This window comes from Lepidothrix coronata, unplaced genomic scaffold (genome assembly GCF_001604755.1).
Source record: "Lepidothrix coronata isolate B3197 unplaced genomic scaffold, Lepidothrix_coronata-1.0 Scaffold5, whole genome shotgun sequence".
NCBI lineage: Eukaryota > Metazoa > Chordata > Aves > Passeriformes > Pipridae > Lepidothrix > Lepidothrix coronata.
The window spans coordinates 4,995,843-5,016,384 of NW_016690185.1; the positions used below are offsets into that span (position 1 = coordinate 4,995,843).

Below are 20,542 nucleotides of genomic sequence, written 5' to 3' on the forward strand. Positions count from 1 at the left end.
CCTAGGCAGCCTCATCTCCTCGGATGGTAAGATTGACGGAGAGATAGACAACAGGTTAGCAAAGGCATACGGTGCCTTCAGAAAGCTTCATAAAAGAGTTTGGTGAAATAAACACTTGAAGAAAAGGACAAAGATCAGTGTTTACAGAGCCATAATGCTGTCTACTCTCTTATATGGATCTGAATCATGGGTCATCTACCACCACCACCTGCGTCTCCTAGAACGCTTCCATGAACGCTGCCTCTGTACAATCCTAAACATCCACTGGTCAGATTATGTGACCAATACATCTGTTCTAGAACAAGCAGCAGTCACAAGTATTGAGGCCATGTTGCTGAGAACAGCTACATTGGGCAGGGCACGTCTCAAGGATGAAGGACCACCGCCTCCCTAAGATCTTGCTTTATGGTGAACTTGCCACCGGCTGCCGCAAGAGAGGAGCCCCAAAGAGAAGATACAAGGACTCCCTGAAACAACATCTCAGCCTTGGCCATATTGATCAACATAATTGGTCTACTCTGGCCTCCAGTCGGGAGATCTGGAGACACACCATCTATAACGCTGCTGATGCCTTTGAGAACACACACAGGATCGCTCTTGAGGAGAAAAGACAGTGCAGAAAGAATTGTGCCCTGAAGAATATACTTTCTGCTGTGCCTTTTGCAACTGGACGTGCCTGTCTCGTATTGGCCTTTTTAGCCACCAGCGTGCTTGTGACAAACGTGGGTAGAGCCCTTTCCAGATCTTCCCCTCCCAAATTTGTGAAGCCCAGCCATGATATTTGTAAGATAAAGAATATAAATACAAATTGATTTTTTTGTTTTAAGTAAAGATCGTGTAATGATCTCTTTCCCCAAAGCACCTTTAGCTTTACTTCAAAAGTTAATGTGGTGGGATTGGGCAGAGCTGGAGTTTTTACAGTGGAATTTCTGCCCATGAAAGCCTGTACCAAGGCTGAGGGCTGCAGTGGTTCTCTCTGAGGTTTAGTGCAATGGAATAGGGCAAATCCTATAAGTGGCAATGCCGTAGTACCCCCTTCGTTGCCAATGCACACACAAGCACATTATTTTTCTTGCAGATGACTGACAATGCCTACAGTTCTAAGTAACTGCTTCTGGTTTGTACAATGGTAAAAATCATCTTCAAAACAGACCACACATCAGACCTAGCACGTAAAATTATTAATCCAATAATCCATTTGTTGCAACAAAAGCAAAACCATAAATGTTATTAGCGTGGCATATTAGCCTAATCATATTTCACAATGCACTAATTGAAGCTCTTCTGAAGCAGATTTTCACTTCCTCTGCTTTAAGGAAAACAGACCTTACAATTTTCTTCCCTAATTGCAATTACGGCCTTTACTACTCAATCCTTAATCAAGACTCTGGGTAAATCTCTGCTGAAGTCAGTGACAGCTGTTTTTTAGAAAAACCCAAACAAACCATAACAACCTTGACTAAGGATTGCAGATTTGTCCTTTAGTACAAACTATCTTCAGCAGCTAGATTGTGTTCACAGGGAGCAACATCTTGCAATTCTTTTTTCTTTTAAACAACAGTTAAACAGTGTCACAGTTCAGCTTCAGTGTATCACTTTTAGCTACTTCTAGGATATACTTGTGATCTTGCAGTTGTAAAAAGACTTTGCTCACCCAGAAAGCACAAGGTGGTAACACGAACTTGCTAGGCCAGCTATGGCACAGAAATGAGTGATTTGTGTGCATGTATGTTTATGGACTGGCAAACGCAATGAGTCTTTATAAACACTTCCTGATGACTTGAATAGCATTTACAGCTTCTGAGACCTGTCTGAACCTTTCTCTAGGGGAAGATGGTGAGACTAACACAGTGCAAGAGAGGTTAGACCGTTCAGAAAGCCACTGTCCAGCTCAGCAAACAACAGCGAAACTGTCAGGAACCAACAGGAGCAGGCAGAGGATGTAACTGTTTTACACAGCTCTGCATGCTGCTTATTCTCAACATGTCACCAAAGACAGGGATGTGCTGTGATGATAAAAAGTAGTGTCCTGGAGAGACGTCTAACATACTAACATCCTAAGAAAAGGCAGCAACTGGCATTAGAGGGGTTTCATGTGTTTAGTGGCTGACTCCCGTGGGGGATGCTAACTTTCAGCAAGTCAAAGAACCGTACAGTCAGGTTTGGGTGGGAAGGGACCTTCAAAGATCATCTAACCCAGTGGGTCAACAAGAATGGGAGGTTAAGGCTACGTTAAGTACTCAGTTTTCCTTGGTGGGGAATGCTTCTCTTGTAATTTACTTCCATAAGTTTTCCTGAAATTCAATAATAATAATAATAATAATAATAATAATAATAATAATAATAATAATAATAATAATAATAATAATAATATTTTTTGATGTAATCATTCAGTAACAGCCAGCTCCCTCATAACTGTTTACGGGAGCTATAAACAGAAATTATTGTTTACCAATAACATCCTTCTCCAATTGCACATTAGGAATAAGCAAAACAAACAAGCCAGTACATAAATGTAACCAAGGCTGTCTACTCAGATGGATCCAGTTCTCATCCCAGGCTCTGGGGACTCCAGCAAGGAACATTTTCTCATCTTAACCTCTAACCAGGACAGGAAATTCTCTTGCCCTCTAATTTGTTTCCAAGTCTTCAGTGTTGAAAAACCGACTGTTTTAAACTCTGTGGAAAAGCTTTAGATCAGAATCACACCACTGCTTTCCCTTCAGCTCCATGTTCCCCTTGGACAAGGGCAGCGTACTTACGGGATCCTCGGAGGAATCTCTTCTTCTGTCTTGAAACGACCAGTCCAGAGGAGGATTTTTTTGTCAAACTTGGAGGGTTTGTAACTTGCAACCACCTTGTGAGCCTGCTCAGCTTAAAGATTAGGAAAAAAACACTTTGTCAAACCGTGCACTAAGAGTGAATGATGTCTGGTAGTAACGGTGGAAGGGGAAAAGCCTGACCGTCCTGGTCATTGGAAGAGCAATCCCAGGTATTAGACCTTCAGGTCTCGCCTACGCAGAGTGACCTCCGCGGGGTTTCTGGATCACCCACACATGCAATGAGTGTTCCCGTGGGTCTGGTTCGAACCCCCGCCGCCCGCAGGCGTGGGTACCCAAGCCAGCAGGAGAACACTCGGAAGCACCCGAGCCGCCGTGCCACTCGCGGGCCGCACCACCGGGAAGCTCTGCCCCGCTCAGCCCCGGCTCCGAGCCGCCCGCACACCTCCCCGTCAGCCCCGGGGCGCTGCTGCGGAGCTGGTCCCCCGCAGCTCCTCTCCCCCCTTACCGCGGGAGGTGCCCGGGCTCCGGGCGGGCTCCCCGCCGGCGGCGGCTCCCCGCGGCGCGGGCGGGCGGAGCGGCGCGGCGGACAGCAGCCGCCCGGGGCGGAGAAGGGCCGGCAGCATGGCCAGGGCGGCGAGGATTAGCGGCACCCTCTGCCGCGGCGGGCCCCTCTGCCTCGACGGGAGTGGCCCCGGTCCCGATCCCGGTCCCGGTCCCGATCCCGGTCTCGGCCCCGCCCGGCCCCGCCCCGCGGACCCTTCCAGCCGCGCCCGGACTCGAGGCAAGGCGGGACTGCTGCCGTCACGGCGGGGATCGGTCCTCCGGAGAAGGCATCCTGCTCACCTACCGCACTCACGGACTGCAACTCCAGTGGGGAAAGGTCAGCTTTCAGGTCAAAATTCGGCTAAAGAAACAGCCGCAGTAGTTCACCTTCGTGTTAGGACGTGGGCCTGCTGGAGTGAGTCCAGAGAAGGGCCACAAAGATGACCAGAGGGCTGGAGTACCTCTCCCACGAAGACAGGTAGAGAGACCTGGGGTTGTTCAGCCTGGAGAAGTTCTAAGGAAACCTTAGAGCAGCCTTCCAGTAACTAAAGGGGGCCTACAAGAGAGCTGGAGAGAGGCTTTGTACAAGGGCCTATACCCCTATTGCAAGGAGTAATGGCTTTAAGTTGAAAAAAGTAGGTTTAGATTAGGAAGAAATTCTTTCCTGTGAGGTTGGTGAGACTCTGGTGCAGGTTGCCCAGAGAAGTTGTGGATGACCCATCCTTGGCAGGTGGGATGGGACACTGAGCAACCTGGTCTAGTGGAAGGTGTCTATGCCCATGACATGGGAGGGTTGGAACTCTATGATCTTTAAGGTCCCTTCCAATGCAAACCATTCTATGAGTCTATGTTTCAGAGCAAAGTGGATTCAAGTTCTGTAACACAGCTGCCCACATCCATGTTTCTGTCATTTTACTGCTTTCAGAAGGTTCGAACATACCGATTCTTATCATATACTTTTCCATTTACTTCAATTGAAAACCTTTTTTCTGTTTTCCTTTCATGTCCTAGTCAGATTAAGCCCTTATTAAAAAAAACCTAAGGCAAAACAAAACAAAAAACCACAAAAAATAAATTTCAGTATGAACATATCCTTGAACAAAAAGATTGTCAGCACAGAACACATATTTAGTAAGAAACAGCCCATACCATCATGATATCAGTGACAGTGTATAAGACAGTGTCTCAACAGAATTGTGTCTGAGGCATCAAACAGTGTAAGATTTTATGTGCATCAACCAAAGCAAGAGTGACTGATGACGAACAGAGGAAGTCTTGCTCCCTGGGGAGAATCACTGCCCAGCAACAGCTACAGTCCCGTCTCAGCATGATAGCACGAATGAGGAGTATTGAACTATTTGCAGCCAAAACCTCCAGCTATCTTTTTCTAAGCAGCAGAGCCAGAGGTAAGCATCTTTTTCTGAAAGCAAATTGTTGGGTATAAGAAATCAGAAATTGGTTTTACCAAAGTGAGTTCTAGCATCCTTTATATTAGAACTTTCTTTAAACTGCCATTTGAACAACATTTTACTCTGGAAAGATATTCAAAAAAGTACTTTCTTTTCAGTAAGTAGTCCCATGCTGATGTTTTCTTATCTATACATGTACAATTTTTATTCCAAAATCATTAAAGTAACAACATATCCTTATTGTTGGTAAAATACCAAAGCCATTCCAATCCATTTAACTCATACCAACTTAAAAAAAAATAAATTCAGAAATCAATCTTCCCACATTCTATTTCAGAACAAAATTTCTGTTTGCTACTGAGACAGTCTCTAGATGGAAGAATCTAGCTCCCTGAATCAAAGCTCTATGCCAGCTTTCCCATGTCCTTCTAAAAATAACAAATAGGAAGAGATGCTCCTCTTTGCACACTCACATATACTCCCTGAGCAGCTCTGCCCTTTTTCAGAATGTTGTCAAGGAGATGAATACACATTGATAGAAATGACCTAGAGGGTGATACTTTGCCTTCTTCCTGCTCAAAGAGAATGACATAGGGTTAAGCATGCTCCTCGTCCCTGGAGACACATCTGGCAAGGGCAGGAAGAGTCAGCACATCTGGACTGGGCTACTCAGTGTCATACATTATGAGCAGCATCCCAAACACTGCTATCAGCTGCTACTGGTGATGTTAAACCACACATTTAGAGTCACTGTAGTTTCAATGGCCATGAGCAGAGCTGCTGGGAGGAAGCCTGGAACGCATGTAAGTAATTTTCTGCTCTCACCAAAGAACTGCTCTAAAGATTCTGGGCAGCTGAAAGGCATTTCCACATCCAGAGCTACTGAAATCTTGAGGGAATTATGCCCTGGAGAAGATGACTTGAATACTGAATGGCCTTCATAGTCTTCAGTCTCCCTGAAGGTATTGTATGTTGTGTGATAGTGGGTTCAGAATGCATTATTTAGCATCATTAACAATGAATGAGACCCAAAAAGCTTAAATAGTGTTTACATCCAGGCTGCCTCCTGTTGACTTCAACTAACAATATTTTCACATTTGATTTCTCTATGAACAGCAGTGCATTTGGGGACATTTGTTCTCTCTATTGCTCTCAGAGACAGAAAATGTGCTCATGGGATGTTAGTGTTTTGAGAATTAGTTTTAGGATCTTTCCAAAGTAAACAAGGAGAGTGTGCTGTGAGCCAAAAAAAAATGAGCTGACCCCTTTGGCCCCACATGACCTGACCTATGGGCTGTGGCTCTGGGAGCATCATGCTGAGGCTTTGCTATGATTCTGGAAGGTGATTCTGTTCTGTGTTCTGGGGATGAAAATCTGTTTCAGGCTCTTTTTATGTCCCCATGACTGGTAACAGGAATAGTTACATTGGTGGAATACTTACTGCTCTGGGCAGGTGAAAGTGCGCAAATGCTTCTTTAGCATAATGAACTCCTGTTTTAAGCCTTTTCATATCCTCTATAGCACAATCCCTTTAAGTTCTACCTACATATGATCAATTGTTTCTTACAGACAAAACATTTAAAAACATGTAACACAGCTTGCTATAGTGTCTCTTTTTTCTGCCAAGCCAGGCTAGCAAATCTGTTACATGGTCTTAGCTCCGCTGTTGACTGTGCTTTGCACAAGACCGGAGTAGCTGAAGAATTAGATGCAGCAGGTAGGGCTCCTTTGAAATTCCGCCATATATGGTGTCTTTCCTTAAAGATACCTCAGTAGAGACCCTCACATTGCTGTCACCAGGTCCTGTTCCTCTAGACACTTTCCTCATTGTCCTGTAGGAGGAATGCCCTACCATACACAACTTTCAACCTAAAGGAAATTTCTAAGAAGCAGACTGAGGTCTACAGTGGAAACACCTTACAGGTGTGTGTATTGCTGTTGTTCAAGGCCAAAAAGAAGATCATGTGGAGAGGTGAGGAAATTAAGTAAGCAAACTCAATTTGAAATAACAATATGGCTTTAATCATTCCCTTTTATTTAGATCCAAGACATGCTATACTCAAAGCTTTTGGAAACAATAAATACAGGCATGACATTTGAGCCAAATTAACTTTTCTAACCAGCTGATTGCTGACAGTCATACAATGTAAGCTTTGTTTCTCTCTTTTAGGGACAGACTTCTTGCTGCATTGGCAGTCAAATTGCAGTAATTGTAACCTTATTATACATAACTTCATATCCAGAAAAGTATTTGCAACAACTGATGTATGAACAGCATTCATCATATAAATATATATGCATAAAATTTCATTCCTCCAATCAGCAACAGAATGTTTGCAATTACACAAGTCTGTAGGTAAATTGCACTCTTGTCATTCAAATTACTTTAAAATGTCTTCGTAGATACACAGTACATACCTAGTCTACGCATCATCATTTCATCACCCATGTCCATTTTTGAAATGTGATTTATTTTTTATTTTTAACAAAATATGAATAGAAAAATATGGATAAGGGTTACAACATATAAATAAAAATTTTATAAAAATAGATATAAATTACATAACCATAGTACAACATGCCTTCGTAACACAAAATCTACTGCTTTTATTTTGCTCTTCTACAACATCCAGTTATTCTAAATCAAAACAGAAGCATGGACAAAACTCAAGGAATTCAGTATTATTTCACAGTAACATCTCACAGAAGTTAAAATATGTTTCAGGCTTCCAGAGTATGGAAAAGTATTTTTCCTGGTCCCAGACTGACAGTGTAGCTCTGCTGTTCAGAATCTGAAAAAGCTCTGTGGTACCATTACCCTGACAGAAGAGTTCCTCCTTCTCTGAATTTACCTTTTGTCTCTCATGCAGAAGGCACAGCACAGCTGTGCTCATGTTGCTACAGAGCAGAGACTCATCCAATGCAGATCGTGCCAGTTCAATCTTGTGCTATTTCTATGTACTGTAATGGTGCATTGGCGTGTTCTTATTGAAAATCAGATTTTTTTAACTTGTATACAACCCCCCAAAATTCCCAGGATGTACTCATGCTGATACTGGTAATTACACTATTTATCCTAATGAGTGGTTTTAAGTTTTGACATTACACATTGTCCTTACACTCTCAACTAAGAGGACATCTGGGGACAAACACAGTAGGCTCCCTCTTCATGCATCAGAGAAGGTGCACGAGATGAATCAGCGTATTTCCTCTGAGTATGGAGAAAAAACGTAGATGAACATATGTATAACTACAGAGCTCCCAAGAAATTCTTTAATTCTTTTATAGACCTGTCTCTAGTTCATTACCATCCTGATAAATACAAGGAACTTTAAAGGTTACTGCAGCACTCATCTGGAATAAGGTCTGCAATTCTGGGGAGGAAAAAAAAAAGAGATTCACTGATACCAGCTGAAAAAGGTTATATTTGGAAGTTCAGAAGAATGGAAAGCCTATCTTAAAAGTGGAGACTAAAGGACTCGTCTTGTTTAGCCTAGCAAACAAAGGCTGGGACAAGGTTCTCTTTGATCTGTGAAATGGGGCCAGATGAGAAGAATAGCTCCTTAAAGAATTGTGTATCAGAGGCAAAAGAAGTGGAGTAAACTCATGTGGTCCCACCTATGTGACTGTAAGAAATGATATTTTTGTGATTCTTCTGTCTCACTTGAGGAAGGGAGATTGCAGAATAGGTTCCCACAGGTCCCGCAGGGGACTGCACATCATGGAGCCTGCAGGAGCAAGGACTGGACTCTCAGGGCCAGGAATGCCTTTCAGATCTGGTAATGGATAACTGCTTAAGTACAGGAGAACAAGAGTTTTCACATGTCCTGTTCTCCTTGGGGATGCCAAAAGGAAAGAGATCTGAGAGATAAATAGCTCTCTAAGATGGCTTTTTATCTTCCAGTACTTGACCACTGGCCAGTCATATGCTGGAGACTCTTTTCCTGGCAGCATTTTTAGGAAGAACTTTGCCTTTTATTAGTGGCTGCCCTGGCACTTGGAACTGGCAGTTTCCATTCACAGAGTTTTTGTCAGTTTTACACGAGTCTGAGATAGGAGCCCGGAAGCTGGAAGACTTTGAATCCAAAGAAACCTGACTAACAGTAACGCTACCTGCACTTTTAGAGGAATACGTGTAAACCATTTTGAGAAAGGCAGATTTTGTGTTTGTTTCTTGCTTGTAAATGATGATATAGCACTTTGGAAGAAAAGTGCAGCAGAGGATTCCATAATTGGATATTAAAACAACGATGATTTCCACTGCTGGCAAGTATTTGCCAAATGTAGTTGCATAGACAGGGATAAATACAATCCATGCTATGAAGTAAATTAGCATGCCAAAAGTGATGAATTTAGCTTCATTGTAGTTCTCTGGCAATTTCCTACCTTTAAAGGCAAATATGAAGCAAATAAAGGCTAGAGCGGCGATGTAGCCCAGCATAATCCCAAAAGCTACAATAGACCCCTCATTGCACTCCAGAATTATTGCTCTTGGGATTGAGAAATTTTGGGTTACAAAAGGTGTCCTAAATATTAGCCAGAAGGTACAAATGATAACTTGAATTCCAGTGCAGGTGGCCACAGTGGGAATAGGTTTATACATGCATTTCAGGAAATTCTGCAGCTTGGGATCAAAGCTGAAGGCTAGTAAAATTTTTAGTGACTTCATTAAAATACATGAAATGCAGAGTGTAAAACTTATGCCAAAGACTGCTTGCCTAGTTTTACATTTGAATTCCGTGGGTACATCTATGAAGAAGATGGTGCTCAAAAAAATTAAGAAGTGACTGAAGAGAATAATATAGCAGACAGTCAGACCACCAGATGCCTTTACAACTGGTGTGTTCAAGTTTTTAGTAAATATTACACAAATTGACAAAACTAACACAACTCCGAAAGCAGACAGAAGGAGGAGGAAAACAGCAAACCAGTCAGTCCAGGTGAGGAAATAGATTGTCTTTTTGTAGCATGTGGTACTGTTGATGGGAGCCCAGTAGGTTTTGTTGTTACATCGGTAGCAGTAATCCATATCTGGAAGCAGAAAAAAAAGGAAGATCATTTAAGAACCCAAAGGAAATAAACTGCGAAGTGTTTTATCGGCCTTGAGATACAGGAGCAACGTGGGAAGGGCTGCTAGGAGGAAAGGACGTGTCTGACTGCATCTGACTGCTGCTGTCGCCGTCCAGGTGGAGGAGCTGCAGAGCTGCGGTGGCACTGACAGAACTGCCTGCCAGCTGGGAGCAAGGGTTTCCTGCAGCCAGGGACAGGGAGAATGACCAGGGTTCTAAAATTGTCTTGGTCATCACTGACTAGCAATATGTGACCTAGGCAGATCTCTGGACAGGTAAACTTTTACTAGAACCTGAACAATAAATAATCAATTCTCTTGCAAAAAATTTGAACTATTTTTCTTTTATTTGTCTATTTTGACAAGAAAACACCCCAACATGCTCATTACAGATAGCTTTTGAAATACAATAACAAGAAGAAACATTGCTTTAGTTTATGATTTGAAAGGTGCTTTTGCTTTGAAATTCTTGTCCTCTGATATGGAGACATTTCACAGCTAATTGAATAAGAAGGTAAAATTTAATTTCCTTCTGCTCTCAGGATATTAAAAGTACAAAGTACCACAGTTTTCTTAATTCCATCTCTCTTCTCCATATTTAATTTTCTCCTTTAAAAATTTTTGCTTAAACCTATAAATGAACCACTGGTAAAGTACACATCAGATTTGATACTAGAAAATATTACTGTACAATTCTGGTAAGCAAAATACATCACGCTTGAACTTCATAGATGCATAGGCTCATAGAAGAGTTTGGGTTGGAAAGGACCTTAAAAGACCATCTAGTTACAATCCCCCCTGCCAGAGGCAGGGACACCTCCCACTACATCAGGTAGCTCCATCCAACCTGCCCTTGAACACTTCCAAAGAGGGGGCATCCACAACAACTTCTCTGGGCAACCTGTTCCAGTGCCTCACCACCCTCACAATAAAGAAATTCTTCCTTATTGGACTGGGTGTACTATGGAAAGACAGGGAGGCAAGACTCTATTTTAATGAAAGTCAGTCTCACTGATAAATCAACCAGAATTTCCATCCTAGCAAAGGTTAACGCTAGTTAGCTGGCCAATCTAACTGCTTTAATTTTGGTCTCCTAAAAAGCATTTATAGCAAGTTTTACGGGAAACTGTTCATAAACAAATATTTAATTCCCCTTCCAAAGTTAAACCCAAGGTTGTCAAGGCACGTTATATACAAACAGAACAATTGTACTGATGTCTAAATAAACTTTTATTTGGATCACAATTCTTTACCTGTTTGATTGCTGTAATGGTTTTCTGGGCAGTAAACACACTCATAGCAGCATGTATGTGGACTTTCTGTAACCTTTTTCATCTGACCTGGCCTGCAGTGCTGGGAACATGTTGACTGAACTTTCTGCAGTGTACGAAGAATAAAAAAAAAACAAACAAAATCTCTAAAAAACCATTAATATAAACCTCCAGTAATGCTGCAATTTGTACTGTTGGGGTTTGTTTTTTTTTTTTTGGTATCATCCATATTTTAAGGGAATCTGAAAGTTACATTGAACATTTGCTTGCACCACAAAGAGGGGCAAGATTTGAGGTTTTCTTCTGTCCTCAACTGAGTTCACATGCTGAGACTAGAATTCAACCCACTTGGTAAAGCAGTCTCTCCTTGTCCAATTAGTGGGGAGCTGCATCATGAACTCAGACCTCCAGCCATACACAGATAACAGATTATCCAGTTGGAACTGTCCAGGACCACACACTAGTTCTGTGTACACCAGTGCTGGGGCTACATATGGCACCACCTACTCATGTAGCCGTGATGACCCCAGCTCTAACAGGATCAAATAAACAACAAAGCATCTTCTTTTCTTTTTAAACAATAAACTCAACAGATATGAGTCTTCATGTGAAAAAAGGGGAAAAAAATTGTGGTTAATTAGGGAGGGTTTTTTTTGTACACAGTCATTTCTTATTTTAAGATCCCTTTTCAAGATTCTTGAGTGGCATCCCTAGGACAGACATAACTTCTCATCTTAGGAAGCCTTCTAGGAGCATTCTAAAGAAATAAATAAATTTTAAATTGATGCTCACAGGCTAATATGCATCTCAGGATGCATGAAAGTGATCAAATATACTCCAAAAGGATTCTTCACTCTTAAAGGAGAACATTAAACTACAAGAGAGATTTCTGACTGACACATTCAGTTGCAAATGCCGGAGGGAGAAGAAATCATATGAATAAAATTTCACGTTATGTCAATAAATTAAAAATTACCTTTAAGTCTAGAAAATCTTTTTTTTTCTCTTCATCCTCAAAGATAAAGTCACCTTTCTCTGCATCATATTCTGCCATAGTGGTGATTGCCATGTGGCCATCGATTTCTTTCCAAAGAAGTACATCATAACTGGTGCTCATATCTCCATTGGAGTCAAACTTGACTTCTTTATCATCATCAATGAATACAACTTTTTTAAGTTCTTCAAGGAGCTGCACATAAGTATAAAAAATGATAACATACATCAGTATCATGTCAGTGTGACAAACTGAGTAATTTAACATTTGTATGGTAAAATCAAGTTAAAAAGAAATGCTTTTAGGACTAAGAAAAGTATTAAAATCTAAATTCATCTTTATAGCTGTTTACAGAATTACATATACAGACAATCCTGTTGACCTTAAAAAATCTATTAATAAAAAATTAATAATTTCCTAACTCTATGCAGTATGCACAAATACCTAGATTAGTATTCTTTTGCAGCCATGGAAATTTTGGTATAATGTTAGGAGAAAAAATATTTTTGCTTGCAAGAGCTAACGGTCCTTTGACACTCCCCTTTTTGTAAAGAACAAGGGTGAGTGGTACTCCTGCTATCACTTTACTGTCATCAGAGGCAATCTGGACAACACTTTCTTCCAGAGTAAATTCCCCCAATATGTCTGGAAATATCTAGCATTGTTCTCAGATGTGACTCTGACTGAATTTGTGTATGGCAAGAGGAGACTCAGAACTGTTGAATGAACAATATGTGCCAGTTTGCTCAGATGAAGAGATCAATGGCACAACGGCAATAAACTGCAAGGCCATATTTGATAGGTCATAGGAAATACCAGAATAAGAATGCTTGATAAGGCAATTGTCCAGCTTCATATTGCAATCCATTCTGTTCAACAGGGTAAAATTTCTGCCTCCCTACTCACAAACAGCCAGATCAAAAAGGTCTCTGTGAATATAGAAAAGAGCAGGTTAAGGCAGATATAACCCACTCTCAACTCATAGGGATATTGTCGAACAACTTCCATTTGCTACCGTGGTTCTTAATCAAAACAAAGGCTCTATTATTTTGCGGGCCTAATGACTTTTTGCAAAAGGGATTAACTGACAAGGAAAAAATTTAATGTTTTGGTGAAAGGCTGAGTTCAACTGCTTTTGAAAGTCATGTTCTAAACATGGATTCATTTGTAACATTCGTAGCATTTAACAAACATGCTGAAAGGTATACTGCCTCAATAGGCTTTGTCAAATATGTGTAACACATCTGGTGCATATATGTCATTATTTCATGTATAATCTAATTTTTTTGAGAGTTCGTATAACTTACGAAGAACCAGTGTGTTTCTAACCAGTAGTGCATTCAATTTGGATGCTGCATAGTTGTGTGGAACTGAATAGGATTTCTTTTTATTGTATATACTCAGACTTGTCTTTTAATATTTCTCATCTTTACTTTTCCAATTTCTCTAGCAATATGAGGACACCAAAGCTTTTTGAATATATCTAGAGTTTCAGATGAAAACTCTACTTTTAACAATATTTTGATGTAACTGATGATTATTTTTGTGAAGTCTGTAACACCAATCATTCTATTGTTTCTCTGTACATAAAGATGTGTGATATGGATTATTTGGATCCTAAGCTTTATCTATATATATATATATCCCTTTCTAGAAAGTTTAAATGTAGTGTAGAAGAAGTATGTAATGAAAACAACCCAAGGAAAATAATTATTGCTTTCAGTTTTCTTCACAAGTGTTTAACAACTTAAAAGGATTTTTAATTTTGATGGTTTGGGATTTGGCTTAACAATGATGTAAATACAGCTCCATAAAGTTGCATTCCTACAGAGCAGTCCTGAATTTGTCTCATTTGCATTTACAAATTCATGTGAGAGTCCAATTGTTACTGAGCTGTTGGTTGGTTGGTTTGTTGGTGTTGTTTTTTTTCAAATCCCCTATCTTGGTTTGACCTGCCCTGACCTAGGATAAGAGGTCAGAGCAAGTCAGAGTGGTTGTTTGACTTTTAAATTAACATTTGTTTAATCCCCTGAGTAAAAGTGTGTAAAAGTGAATACTCCTAAGCAGGTTCTTGGGTAAAAGGTCAGGTCAGGTTTACTTGTCTGATTTTTCCTCTTCTTTTCCCACCCAGTTGAGTGTGATAATGAGTACCTCACCTATCTTAAAGATTATGTCTAATTTTCCAACCAGTCAATTCAGTATAAATCAAGATGAAACTGAAAATGTGTTGCATTTTCAGTTTCAAGTAGAAATTAATTATAGAGGAAAATACTTGAATTAAGACAAAACAGATACAACGGTGAGAGAGAGAGAGGAAAATTGAAACTCTTTGGTGAATGTTCCTATCCAGTAGTATCCCCATCTCTCAAAAGCACTCATAGTGGTTTACAGCAACAGGACCAACTACTAGTAGCTGAAGAGCTGATAAGTCAACTGTAGAGTGACTACACATTTTATTTTATCCTACATGAGTAGCTAGCAAGATGTTCCGTCAAGAAGCCTACAGAATGGAGCCTTCATTCAAGCTGGTGCCTACTCTGTGTGCTCTTTGAAGGTGATGGAGGAAGTGTTAGGGTAGCTAATGAAGCCCAGAAGCTAAAGATCCCTTCTCCACTTGTGGAATCACATATTTACAGCCATTGTTATTGTACTCATCAAGGAGGAGTTGGTGGTTATGCAGTTACCACCATCCAGTAGCTATCTATATCTACAGCAGAACACATAAGCCAAAAAAAGGGAGACAAAACTGGAGTGTAGTTATCACTGCAGCAGCTAGATACTGCTGCTCTGGCAGGAAGAGGAATAAAATGTCATTTGTAAAAGGACCGAGCTAGAAAATCCAGGAATGTGGGAGCAAAAAATTAGGTGAAAGTTAGGCAGAGATTATAAGACCTGAAAGAGTTAACATCTTACCTCCCAGGGAGTGAAGGCAGAGGGATCCGTGCAGTTTCTGTTTTTGCATTGTCCTTTAATGGCATGAGCTATGGCATAGACTGCAAGTATATTACTTTGGATAAATCCTGGTTCAATGTTAGCATTCAAAAAATCATCTCTCCAGATCTGGTGTTTATTCTCAACATCTTCCAGTAGATCATCCTGGGACTGGTTTGAAATGCATGTTTGAAAATCATGATATTCCAGGTTTGCACAAACTGACAAAAGCATAATATATTCACGTAAAAACTTGTTGTTTTTAGTGGGCTTTTCATGAAGATTTCTCAGAAAGTTTTGGAATGAGGACATATCTCCACTTTTAAATCCAAATCCCACAATGGTTCCCAGCCGTCTGATATTGGGAATTGTACTGATTTTGACTGCAGCTGACCAGTTATCACTTGCAATCCAGATTTTATTAACGTTCCTCTCAATTGCCTTCTTAAATAATTTGAGCACATGGAACTGTCTCATAAAGACCACAATAACATTTACTCTTGTTTCCTTGACAATCTTCTCAATTGCATGATCAACTTTGGTGTGAAACGTGCTGTCAGAGAGATAGGCTGGTAACATTTCTTTAAAAGCTATGCAAACGTTGTTTGCCATGGCCTGGACCCCAAAGCTCTCCAGAGCAAACCGCCCATTGTCATCATCAGTGGCTATTACTCCAATCCAGTTCCACCCAGATTCACAGATCAAGTGGGTCATTGCTCTTGTCTGATGAAAATCACTGGGGATAGTCCTGAAGAAAGAAGGAAACCTGATTTTGTCACTGAGGATTTCAGCTGATGATGCAGGACTGACCTAGGAAGAGCGAACAATTCAGTTACAGAGTTGGTCTCCCCCAAGAGATCCAAAGCTGCCACAATTGCTCTTTTTTCCAGCCTGACCCAGACTCCCTTCTTCCTGTAAGTGAGCATCAACAAGCTACAGCCAAATGGGACAAGTTCCCTCTCCCTGCTCTTAGGATTCAGACTTGTGTCCAGTACCGGTTCCACTTTTTTTCGTCCTTATCAGCATAATTCAGTGAAGGTAGAGAACAAAACCTTTCAAAATGGATATGACAGTTATGATGGTATAAAGATTTTGATTTACTCTGTTCAGACACTATCAACATACTATTCAAAACAATAGTTAAAACACTGGAAGCATTAACTATTTTTTGAATTACTATTCAAATTCCTAGTACTTTTATATATTGCAGTATTTTTCTAGCATTGAGTGTGTTAGTATGGTTTATCCATATACATATATTCTTTCCAAGATTTAATTATTATATATGTTAAAAGAATCATTAAATCTGTTTGATGAACCTCCCAGAAAAACAAAGACTAACAAATACTACAGAATCCTCTAATTCTTTCATACAAAATGTTTACTATCTTTTTCTTGTGAATGTAGCTAGAAAAACATAAATTGAACATTGCTATTCCAATCTCTCTAGTTTTAATCCTTCTCTATTTGTTTGATGGAACTTTTCCCCCTCCATTGCTTGATGGTTCTTAAAAAATAAATCTGAGCTTTCCAAAATAAGAGTCACCTGCCTGGAGGTGATACCAAATCTTACAGGTGTCAGAAGATCGCAGATGCTATTGATAAGAAAAATCTGCTGGGTCCCATTTTCCATCTATGCCCTAATGCAGGTTTGTTTCATACCACTTGCCTTTTAGTTACGTTCAAGTGTGGCACTTCAGTTTTCGTACTTACTATAGCTCCTGTGGTGGCGTTGAAGGTCAGAATTACTTCCTACCATTGCAGAGGAGAAGATTCAGTTAGAAGTTATCTTTGGTTCAGATTTTACGTCTTTTCCAAGTGTTTGGTTACTATGTTGCTACTTTGCAGAGTTAATTTATATCAATTCACAAAAACCAAAGTGCAAGACAGGATGGTGTGGAAGTTATCTGCTTTTTTCATGTTGGTCCCAGCTTTGACCCTTATTCTTTTACAATGGTGAAAGCAGGAACATAAGCACTGGCCAAGGTACAAGTGTGGGGCAGTATTACTCCTAGAGAGGTCAGAAATGAAGAACAATGCTTCTGGAATGACTGTGTGGATCTAAATGATTGTGTTCTTTCTCTTCTACCGCTTGAGGAGTAACAGGAGTAAATCTGTGTTTTATAGCAGCCTTCCTCACTTTCCTGTCCATAGTTTTATCTGACTCTAACAATTAATTTCTCTTGGGCAGAAAAGAATTCCCAGATTTCTGTCTAGATTTGACTTAGTCCCTCTTTTTTTTTTTTTTTTTTTCAGTTTGAGATTGTCATATTCACCACCTGCCAGACTAGACGTGGCAGCTGTAATTTTGCTGCCTGACCAAAGTCCTAGAGTGTCATCCAAGGTACATTGGAGTAACTGGCACAAACAGGACTGACTAATGGCAACGCCAGGCTGACAAGAGCCCAGCATCACCCTGAAAGAGCACTTGGATGCATGTGCCTCAGGCATATAAAATATCCCTTACTGCTTTTGTTTTGGCAAGTGAATCAAGTCCTCCATTTGGAGCTGAAGTCCACCCCTCCTGATGTCCTTAGACTGAGCCAAATCCTGCCCTGTAGTAAACACGCGGCTTTCGCAATTCCTATGATCAGAAATGCAGCTTTATTCTCGGGTAAATTTGAACCTCTGTTCAAAATAATTCAATTCCCTAAAACCTACCTGTGGGATTAGTTGCAAAGCCAACAGCCTTGAAACTGCCATCGACACCTCCGAGTAGCTGGCTCCAATGACTGCCTTAATTCTCGGGATATAGTTTGAGTAGTTACACTTGAACTCTACAGCATCCTCAGAAGAATTGAATTTTGACAGAAACCTCAGAGCAGATGCCATGGCTTTTGTAACTTCTGCACACGTGTCATATATCTCGTAGCCCAGAGTAACTCCAGATAACAGCGTTGAATTGTTGATTGTTTCAATAGCATGTATCATTGCAAGTGTCTGAAGGAAAACTTGAATTTCAAAGCTGTCAGAAAACACAGGAGGTATTTTTTAGAAAAACATTGCTGGAAACAAGGCTGAAGCAAAGTCAGTTTTGAGCATGTCCCTTAGAATTTGACAACTATTGAGAAGAAATTATGGGTAGTAAGTTTTGTGTGATTTTCTTGGGTTATAGTGTACAAAAGATTAGAAACCATATATTTTTATCTCACCTAATGGGAGATTAAGGAAAATGAACACAAAATGTAATATATGCCTGGAAAAAAAAAAGTGTTTTTCTGAAAAAAGGGGACTAAAAATTTAATTTTCATGCTACATGAAAATTTGCAAGTAATATCTTTGAGAAGTATCTGTCAATGTCAGTTAAAAAATTCCAATTTATTACATCTGTCCAGTAAGCCTTTTAAAAAAGGTATTTGCTTTCACCAAATGCATCAAGCAAAGAAAAAGGAAGTACTAAATATTTCAGAGTAGAAGGAAATATTTCAGAGGTTGAAGTCTCTAGTGATTGCACTGATGTTTCCAAAATCCTACCTAGACCTGCAAAAGTTAGTACAGCTATTTCCCTCATCTCCAGTGGATGTTAAAACAGATGCTTAATCAGAATTCTGCTAGCAAAAAATGTCTGTAATATAACCAACCCTACTCTCAGGCAAACTTTTCTAAAGTTTACAAATCTTGTGAACTAACTTAAATTTCAGATGGACCTGAGACAATTTATGACTCCGTAGACAAATAAGGGAAGACTGACAAAATTATCAACTTTATCAACATTTTGTTGTAAATCCAAATGGATGCCTGCATGTCTATCTGATTATTAGATTCAGATGTGGGATTAAGATGCATGCAAAGTTCAAATAAAATTTGAGGATATGAACCTGTATTTAAATTAAACAAAATGCATATTTGGGATTCCTGGGCTTAGGAAAGCTTTGTTATACTTAAAATGAAGTTCTTCACCAGGTTTCCTTCTCATGCATTCCAGAAAAATGGATGTTTCAAGCACAGCAGGATTTGGAGCCAACAAAATAAATATTCTGGTGCACACTCTGAACCTGAATACCTTCATCACATGGTGTTTATATGTAGTCTATCATGTAACATAATACCATGATTATAATTCAGAGAGTAATAATTACAGTAATTATAAAAATAATTACAATGCCATCTGCAAGGTACTATCGTAGGTTTCCTGTGAGGTGGGAGGCATACTTGGCTATGGGCTTAGGTAAAATGTGTTCTGCCTGTGTTCGAATCATGTGGGTTCAACTTCTTAACAAAAAATGATTAGCTGCACAGCAGAGTCCTTCACTCCTATAGCAAATTAGCATTTCCATGGAAATTAAATGATTGTTCAGCACAAACCTCCAAGGCTACTAGATTACCTATGAAGACTGAAATAGGATCAAATGCTCATTCCATTCCTCAGGCAGCCACAGTATTTTTTACTGTTACTTGACCATGCTTTATCACCCTGTATTAATTTATGTGAAATTTGTGTGATGTCCGAGGTATTTTTAAGGACTATGAAAAGCAAAAGTGTCAGAATTTGTTCACCTTAATGTAAGAGTTACATGCCCAATTTCAGTGACCTCTTCTTTGCTAGATATGTGATTTCCAGTATTACTCACCCGGCACAGTTCTGAATTACTGGCTTGATGGGATCTTCTGGATGCAGCATTTCGCTGTGAACTGCAAACAAGCCTCCAATAACGATGTCTCCTGGAGAACTGGCACCCACGAAGTCGACAGCACTCTGGCAAGAGAAAGCAATATCAATGCCTATCACAAAGCAGGGGACCAAAAAGCTGACAAATGCCATGTTTCTGTTTCACTTGCTCACTCCCAGCTGCAGGGCCAACAAGGGCTCCTGTGTCATCTGTAAAGAGCAGCAAAGGACAAAGTCTGCACTCAAAGTTAGTCACACCTCCTAAGGTGATTGTATTTGCTTCACTGGCTGAGACTATTTTATTGAAGGTACTAAAGCAATGCTGTCAGAAAAAGTATGAAGGTGCAGGGATGTGAGAGTGAAGTGGGAGGGAGAAAGCTAAGTGAGTCTAAAAGGAAATGTTGGCCATTAAATCTGCTATGTTGTGTTCAAAGTTTATTATACATTATCTGAAACACATGGCAAATGTTTTGGTATAAATTTGGGCTTGTTTTGAATACCTTCCAACAGAGTGCAGGGTGCAAAGAAGCAATCATGTAGTGATACTACTGTGAAAATATTTTAAGGGTCCGGTCCAAAGAGTACTGAGGAAAGACCCTGCTGCCACAGTGTGCTTTAGATCAGACTCTGGTCCAAAAAAAAACCCCAACCCCAAATTACCAAAAGACTGCCTTTCTCTCAACACTTTTCTATATGTTTTAACATCTTTATATAAAAACTGTTTGATTAAGTTAATAGTCATGGTTGTGATGCACACACATATGTAAGGGACTTCAGTGGGCTTTGGATCAGGTTCTGTACTTACAAGCCAGGCTGAGTCTGCTGCTGGTTGATGTGATAAACACAGAACACTGGGAAATATTAGTCCTAGTTTTTACTTTCTTCCCCCTCTGACTGAGGACACAAAAAGCAGCTCCTGTGCTGTGCAAGAAAT

At 40.2% G+C, this 20,542-nt stretch overlaps 2 protein-coding genes across 4 annotated transcripts in view; both read right to left on the minus strand.

The window, feature by feature from the left end:
- The window catches only part of FAM162B (family with sequence similarity 162 member B), a 4,741-nt gene extending 1,335 nt beyond the window's left edge, over positions 1–3,406 (minus strand). The window contains exons 1-2 of the mRNA XM_017827372.1: positions 3,289–3,406; positions 2,763–2,874 (exon numbers count right to left, since the gene is read on the minus strand). Of these exons, the coding sequence (XP_017682861.1) occupies positions 2,763–2,874; positions 3,289–3,406 (230 nt within the window). The remainder of the gene's footprint in view (positions 1–2,762; positions 2,875–3,288) is intronic.
- A 3,352-nt stretch (positions 3,407–6,758) lies between these two features.
- GPRC6A (G protein-coupled receptor class C group 6 member A) lies at positions 6,759–19,938 on the minus strand. 3 transcript variants are annotated; one of them, XM_017827210.1, is made up of 8 exons: positions 19,867–19,894; positions 19,571–19,695; positions 17,661–17,964; positions 16,713–16,751; positions 14,982–15,809; positions 12,051–12,263; positions 11,057–11,180; positions 6,759–9,766 (listed from the first exon to the last, which is right to left on the minus strand). In XM_017827210.1, the coding sequence occupies exons 2-8, from the start codon at positions 19,618–19,620 to the stop codon at positions 8,658–8,660; spliced, it is 2,667 nt and encodes an 888-aa protein (XP_017682699.1). In that variant the 5' UTR covers positions 19,621–19,695; positions 19,867–19,894; the 3' UTR covers positions 6,759–8,657. The 3 variants fall into 3 exon arrangements, with proteins under 3 accessions (XP_017682699.1, XP_017682681.1, XP_017682689.1); XM_017827192.1 differs by having other exon boundaries at positions 19,571–19,938; XM_017827200.1 differs by lacking the exon at positions 16,713–16,751 and having other exon boundaries at positions 19,571–19,938.
- Between the last annotated feature and the right edge of the window lie 604 nt (positions 19,939–20,542).

Excerpts from the sequence above, each read along its gene's own strand:
- GPRC6A (XM_017827192.1), bottom strand. The coding sequence starts at position 19,761 with ATGGCATTTGTCAGCTTTTTGGTCCCCTGCTTTGTGATAGGCATTGAT. Across the intron at positions 11,181-12,050 it reads AAGATTTTCTAGACTTAAAG|AAAGTTCAGTCAACATGTTC; the intron begins GTAATTTTTAAT and ends CGTACACTGCAG. Across the intron at positions 9,767-11,056 it reads CCATTACAGCAATCAAACAG|ATATGGATTACTGCTACCGA; the intron begins GTAAAGAATTGT and ends TTCTGCTTCCAG.